The sequence below is a fragment of the Eriocheir sinensis genome, chromosome 41 (assembly GCF_024679095.1).
Source record: "Eriocheir sinensis breed Jianghai 21 chromosome 41, ASM2467909v1, whole genome shotgun sequence".
Classification (NCBI taxonomy): Eukaryota; Metazoa; Arthropoda; class Malacostraca; order Decapoda; family Varunidae; genus Eriocheir; species Eriocheir sinensis.
Window position 1 is genome coordinate 5641920 of NC_066549.1, and position 7500 is coordinate 5649419.

General features: G+C 42.6%; 1 protein-coding gene across 5 annotated transcripts in view; it reads left to right on the top strand.

Annotated features, from left to right (window-relative positions):
• The window catches only part of LOC127009549 (rho GTPase-activating protein 45-like), a 285593-nt gene that overhangs the window by 206760 nt on the left and 71333 nt on the right, over positions 1-7500 (top strand). For all 5 annotated transcript variants that reach the window (XR_007762051.1, XM_050882726.1, XM_050882725.1 and 2 more), the window contains 3 exons: positions 1349-1532; positions 4192-4343; positions 6032-6142. Coding sequence is in view for 4 of the 5 variants with exons in the window: in XM_050882726.1 (XP_050738683.1) it covers positions 1349-1532; positions 4192-4343; positions 6032-6142 (447 nt within the window). In the remaining variant the exon portion in view is untranslated. The remainder of the gene's footprint in view (positions 1-1348; positions 1533-4191; positions 4344-6031; positions 6143-7500) is intronic.

Consider the following 7500-nt stretch of genomic DNA (forward strand, 5'->3'; position numbering starts at 1 on the left):
GAGCCAAAAAAAAAAAGGAGGATTGGAGGTACTGAAGGAGGGAGAGAAGCAGGAAGGAGGAAGGAAAGGCAAGGGAATGGAGGAGAGGGAAGGGAGGAAGGAAGGGAAGCAGGAAGGAAAAATTGGAGAGTTCATTGAATGTTTCTCGTCATTTCTGGAAGCCACTGGAGTCCATGTTCTCTCGATGTTTCCTTTTTATCTCTCTCTCTCCCTCCGTGTGTGTGTGTGTGTGTGTGTGTGTGTGTGTGTGTGTGTGTGTGTGTGTGATTTTAGTTTCATAAAGGTATTTCTACATATATTGTGCTTCCATGACATATATTACCATGGTGTTGTAGAATAAATATCAACTCATCTCTGTTTACCTGTTTAGCTATTTATCTCCCTCTTTACCTATCTACTTATTTATATCTATCTACATATCTATCTATCCATCTATATTTGAGGTGAGTACTATGCATCATCTTCCTCTATTCATGTACTTTTTTTTTTACAACAAAGGAAACAGCTCAAGGGCACACAAAAAAGGAAACAATAATAAGAAAAAAGCCCGCTACTCGCTGCTCCTAAAAAGAATCAAAAGAGGTGGGCGAAAGAGAGGTCAATTTCGCTTAGCTTCCTTCATCAGTGGTTCTCTTCTCTTCCTCTGTCTGTCCTTCACCCTTGGCACTCTACACACCAGTCACTTCAAGATGCTCTTTTGTCGATGTTGTTAACTCTCTACGGATCCTTTTTGTCGATGTTGTTAACTCTCTACGGATCCTTTTTGTCGATGTTGTTAACTCTCTACGGATCCTTTTTGTCGATGTTGTTAACTCTCTACGGATCCTTTTTGCCGATGTTGTTAACTCTCTACGGATCCTTTTTGTCGATGTTGTTAACTCTCTACGGATCCTTTTTGCCGTTGTTCCCTTATACATGTCCTTAACCCCTTCAATGCGGATTTCCTACAGTTAGACCTCAGCAAGCTAATGGAATGGCGCTAAAAGTGGCTGTTACAATTCAATGAAGAAAAATGTAAAGTCCTGCACCATGGGAGGGGATATCCAGCACACCAATACCACATGGGAAACACTCCACTATGCACCACAGAGGCAGAGAATGACATGGGATTATATGTTACCAGGCTACCAGTGAAGGGATATCCAGCACACCAATACCACATGGGAAACACTCCACTATGCACCACAGAGGCAGAGAAAGACCTGGGAGTGTATGTTACCAGGCTACCAGTGAAGGCGAAATCCGTGCCAATCGCAGCGGACGGGTTAACACTTTACACTTTACACTCCAGACACCCGACGTTGCCCCTTTGTCTTTCCTTCCCTTACGATGTCCTTCATCTTTGCAGTCGTACGAGAACTTGATGAGCAGCGACGCAGAGAGCAGCGCCGGGGAGCCTCGAGGCGGCGGCACGGGCGGCGGCGGCGTGGAGGCGAGCGATACCGGGAGCGCCGTCCTGGACACAAGCCTGAAGGAACCTGAAGTGCTCACCCCTCAGCAGATTGACGAGCAGCTACACCGGCACGAGCAGGGTGAGCAGGGTCGAGCAGGAGGAGGAGGAGGAGGAGAAGGGGGGGTTGAGGAGGAGGCGAAGGTGGTGTTGGCGGTTGGAAAGAAGAATAAAGGAGAAGAGGGTAAGGAAGAAGGATAGGAAAGGAAGGGAAAGGAAAGGAGAGAAAAGGAAAGGAGAGGAGGAGGAGAAGCAGAGAGAGAGAGAGAGAGAGAGAGAGAGAGAGAGAGAGAGAGAGAGAGAGAGAGAGAGAGAGAGAGAGAGAGAGAGAGAGAGAGAGAGAGAGAGAGAGAGAGAGTAAAAAAAAAGAAGATAAAAACAGAGATAAGGAACAAACAAGATTAAGATGGAAAGATAAAAAGATAAATAGATAATAAAGAAAATAGAAAGGAATAAACTAAAATCGTACCATTATAAAAAGGTTCCAAATCTGACTTGAAGGGAAAAGAAAACGGAGGAAGGGAAAGAAGGGGAGGAAGGAAAGATGGAGGAAGAGGAAGAAGGGGAGGAAGCACTGAGGTGAAAATGGAAGAAGGGAGGAACGAAGGGAAAGAACGGAAGGAAGAGCAGAGAGGAGAGGAGAGATGGGGGAAGGCAAGGGAAGAGAGGAATGAAGCAATGAAGAGATGAAAGGACTAGGAAAGGGTGAAGGAAGAGAGGGAGGAAGGAGGAAGGAAGGGGAAGGAGAGGAGGGAAGGAGGAAGGAAGGGGAAGGAGAGGAGGGAAGGAGGAAGGAAGGGGAAGGAGAGGAGGGAAGGAGGAAGGAAAGGGAAGCTAAAGAGGAATGTTGAAAGTGGGCGGCAGAATCTTGGGGAAGGATTTGATATCGGGAATTAGGAAGAGATTGGAACCTATACGGAAACGAGAGAAGGGGAAGGGAAGAGATGAGAATAAGAGGAGAGGAAGGAAGGAGGATAATGAATAGAAGGGGAGATAGAAAGAGAGAGGGGAAGCAAGAGGGTAGAAACAGAAGAAGAGGGCATATGAGGAATCAACAAGAGTGAGAAGATGAAGGAAGAGGAAGAGGAGGAACACAAAGGAACACAAAGGAACACACAGGAAGAACAAACAATAGGAGGATGACAAATACAGAAAAGAGTAAGAGGAGAACGAAGAGAATTAGGAAAGAGAAAGAGAATGGGAGACTTACCAATATGAGAAGGAAATATATAAAAAAAGACAAGTAAGTAGTAAGAAGGAAGATATTGAGGAAGAGTAGGAGGAGGAGGAGGAGAAAAAACAGGAAAAATATGAGAACTAACAGTATGAAGAAACGGAAATAGAGATAAGAAGATAAATGGAAATATGAGATAACGGATAAAAAATAGGACAAGGAAGAGGACCAAGAGGAGGAGGAGGAGGAGGAGGAGGAGGAAGTGGAGGAAAAAAATGGAAAGCTGGCAGGATGAAGAAGAGCGTATAGAGAGTACAGGAAGTGGAGGAGGAGGAGGAGGAGGAAGAAGAAGAAGAAGAAGAAGAAGAAGAAGAAGAAGAAGAAAAGAAGAGGGAGGGGGGAAGTAAGAGGAGAAAAAAGGGATAAAAAACAAGTGGGAAAGCTGCCAGTATGTTGCTTGTGATGAGGGTTAAGTGTTCATCAGCATGACACCACATGACTCACACTTACTGTCATTAACCTTTGCTATTACTGTCATTAACCTTTGCTATTACTGTCATTAACCTTTGCTATTACTGTTTCTCCTTGCTACCACCAGCCGTCACCACCACTGCCCTGAACTTCTCGTCTCTGTCTATATTGCCGTTCATGTATTCCTTGTGTTGGTATTAAATCATCACTGTTCTATTTTGATATCAGTGTCCTTGTGTCATTTAACTATCTCGGTGTGAGTTTCTGTTTGTCTAGATATCTGTCTGTTTATGTTTCCTATTTCCACAAGTCTAAGGCCCTTCTCTTCTCTTCCTTCAAAACTCTCTTAATCTCTCAATCTTTTACTAATCTTGGCGACAGTTTCTTTTAGTTTATTTGTCTTCTATCTATCTATCTATATTTGTATCTATCTATCTATATATCAGTCTGTCAGTCTGTCTCTCTGTCTGTCTATATTGCCATCTCCCTTCTTTCAAACTTTCCTTCAGTCTAATAGTAAGTTTGTTAGTTGGATAGTGCATTAGTTTGATTGTTTGTTTATTTTATCTGTCTTCCTGTCTGTCTTCCTGTCTGTCTCTCTGTCTGTCTTCGTATATCTCTGCCTCTTTTGCCTCATCTATTTAGGAAAGGAAGGAGGCAATGAAGAGATGAAAGTACGGAGGAAGGGTGAAGGAAGGGAGGAAGGAGGGGGAAGGAGAGGAGGGAAGGAGGAAGGAAGGGAGGAAGGAGAGGAGGGAAGGAGGAAGGAAGGGGAAGGAGAGGAGGGAAGGAGGAAGGAAGGGGAAGGAGAGGAGGGAAGGAGGAAGGAAGGGGAAGGAGAGGAGGGAAGGAGGAAGGAGGGGGAAGGAGAGGAGGGAAGGAGGAAGGAAGGAAGGGGAAGGAAAGTAAAGCTAGAGAGGAATAGTGGTGTTGAATGTGGACTTCAGAATCTTGGGGAAGGATTTAATATCGGGAATTAGGAAGTCTGTCTATTGACCTAATCTGTTTATCCGTGCAAATGCAGCCTTGTCTGTCTGTATTTCTGTATCTCAACCCGCTCGTCCCGTCTAATCACGCCTCTCTCTTCCTCCTGCAGGGGTCGAGCATGCCCTGTACCGCGCCAAGGTGTGGAGCAAGTATGCCAAGGACGTGATTGCCTACATCGAGAAGCGCGCCCAGCTGGACCTCGACCACTGCCGCGCCCTGACCAAGCTGGCGCACGTTACCCGGCCGGCGCTCAAGGACGAGGTGAGGGGTGGTAGTGCTTGGGGGTGGGGGGGGGATCCACTTTCACACATGCATTTAGACAGACAGATAGATAGATTGACGGAAAGAGAGACAGAGATAGACAGACATAGGATGATTCTACATAAATACACACTTTTCTACCAAACACTACTCTTACATACATACATACTTAATGATAGAAAGACTAACAACCAGACAGACAGACAAATATACATGCATTTTTACATATTTATGCACTCACGTTCATGTCAGACGCTCCTCATACATACATACATATATATTACACACACACACACACACACACACACAGAGAGACAACAATAAGCTCATAGGAATGTTGCATAAAATTAGAATTATACGTATATTTCTCTCCTTTACGATCCTAATATATATTTTTAAATTTCTAGTATTAGGCTAAATGGGGCCACGTGTGCTTTGCTTCTGTTTCTTTTTTTCTTCTTTTTCTTCTTTTTCTTCTTCATCAAGAGCATCATCGTTTTCTTTTCTTTTTCCTTTTTCTTCTTCTTTTTTTTCTTCTTCATCAGTATCATATTTTTCTTCTTCTTTTTCTTTTTCTTTTTCTTCTTGTTCTTGTTCTTCTTTTTCTTCTTCTTCTTCTTCTTCTTCAACAACAGCATCATCGTTTTCTTCTTCTTTTTTCCCTTTTCTTCTTCCCTTTCTTCTTTCTCTTTTTTCACCTTCTTTTCGTTCTCATTAATTTCTTCAGCCCTATCTTACTAAGCCTCTTCATTATGCTATTATTCTCACTATTATTTTCTTATCTTCTCTTCTCTCTATTATTCCTCTCTCCCTCGTTCTCATCCCATCTGTTCCCTCTTTCATCCTTCCCTTCCTCATCCTCTTCCCGTCCTTCTCTAATAGGATATCGCTGTTTATATTTCAGGAGAGGGTGACACGGTGCAGATATGTATTCATGTGTCCTTGGTATCGCCATGTTCTCTCTCTCTCTCTCTCTCTCTCTCTCTCTCTCTCTCTCTCTCTCGCTCTCGCTCTCTGCTAATTTAATTTCATTGTTAATATTTCACAGTGGACGACCTCTTTCTTTTTTCTCTCTCTCTCTCTCTCTCCTCTTCAGCTCTCATTTTCAGCCTCCTCCTCCTCCTCCTCTTTCTCTCCAGCTTCCATTTTCCTCCTCCTCCTCTTCCTCGCTTTCCTCTTCATTTTCCTCATTCTTTACCTCTTTAATAACTTTTTACCCTTTATCACATTTGCACCCATCATTTTTTTTCCTTTTTCTCCTTCCATCTTTTCATGTTTCTCCTCCTCCTTTATCCACTTCTCTTCCTCCCCTTTCTATTCTTCCTCTCCCTGATTACACCTTTTTTTCAGTTCCCTATTCTTTTTTTTTTCCATTTCTGCTTCCATCTTTTTATCTTTCTCCTCCTTCTCCTTTATCTACTTCTCTTTCTCCCCTTCCTCTTTTTTCATCTCTCTTATTCCACCTCTTCTTCAGTTCCCTATTCTATTTTCTTTCCATTTCTGCTTCCATCTTTTCTCCTTTTTCTCCTCCTTCTCTCCTCCTCTTCCTCCTTTTCACTCTTTTATCACACCTATTTTCACACCCCCATTTATGTTATCCCTCTCCCACTACCTCCATCTCTCCCACCACCACCACCACCACCACCACCACCACCTCGAAGTGGCTGATAATGTCTTTCCGGTTTCAGAGCTTCCTGCCGTTTCAGTCCATTTATTGCACCGCTCTTGATCAGGACATCGAGAACTGCGCCCAGATATCCCAGACCTCCACCGTGCTGCTGACCCACAAGTTTGTAGAGGTAAGGAAGGGGTCGCTGAGTTCTCCCTCCGTCTAAGGTTCACTGTTTTCTCCTCTGTCTCAAGTTTGTATGTTCCTTGTGATGTTATGTTTTGTCCGGTTCTGTTATGTTGGTTGTTGTATTTTTGTTCTCAAGTTCGCTGTTTTTTTATCTTTGTTTTTTTTAGTTATTTAGTTGGTTTAGGTCAATTGGTGCAGCGTTCTCCTTCTCCTTTAAGCCAGTGTTCATTTTCTACTTCAAGGTTTGTCGAGGGAAGAAGGCTAACCGATCTCCTTTTGTTTTTCATTTTGCTGTTTTATTTTCAGTTTCAAGTTGGTCTGTTTTTCCTTCTGTTTCAAGTTTTTTTTTTCCTTTTGCCTTCACTCACTGTTTTTCGCTGTCTAGTTTGTCTGTTTTTCATTCTGTTTCAAGTTTTTTTTTTCCTTTTGCCTTCACTCACTGTTTTTCGCTGTCTAGTTTGTCTGTTTTTCCTTCTGTTTCAAGTTTTTTTTTTCCTTTTGCCTTCACTCACCGTTTTTCGCTGTCTAGTTTGTCTGTTTTTCCTTCTGTTTCAAGTTTTTTTTTCCTTTTGCCTTCACTCACTGTTTTTCGCTGTCTAGTTTGTCTGTTTTTCATTCTGTTTCAAGTTTTTTTTTTCCTTTTGCCTTCACTCACTGTTTTTCGCTGTCTAGTTGGTCTGTTTTTCCTTCTGTTTCAAGTTTTTTTTTTTCCCTTCTGCCTACAATCACTATTTTCCGCTGTCTAGTTTGTCTGTTTTCTCCTTCTGTTTCAAGTTTTTTTCCCTTCTGGTTTCATTCATTGTTTTTCGCTGTCTAGTTTGTCTGTTTTTTCTTTTTATCTCAAGTCCGCTGTTGTTCTTTCCGTCTTAAGTTCACGGTTTTCTTTCTATCTCAAGTTTCGTCGAGGCAAGAAAGTTCACTGAGTTTTTCCTCTGTTTCTATTTTGTCTTTTATCGTCGCCAAGAGAAGATGGCGCCACTATAAACACTTGCCTACGCCATGACGGGCTGGGGCAGACTACCATCCATTCCCCTCAAGCAATCCTACCGGCGCTATTGGCGTAAAAAAAAAAAAAAAAAAAAAGTATCCATTATGCATCCATTGATCTCTTGTCAACTCCTTCTCTTCCTCCTCCTCTTCCTCCTCCTCTTCCTCTTCCTTCTCCATCCACTTATGTTTTCCCTCAGTCTCAGTTTTGTCGAGGTCATAAGGTTCACTGTCTTCCCTTGTGGATATATTGTCCTTTTGTTGAGCATGTCTTTGAGCTTCTATTTCTTTCCCAATCTTCCTGTCTTTAATTTTGTCTTAATGGGTTTTTATGTGTATGTTCGGGTTTAATTCGGTTTTAATTTTGTTGTT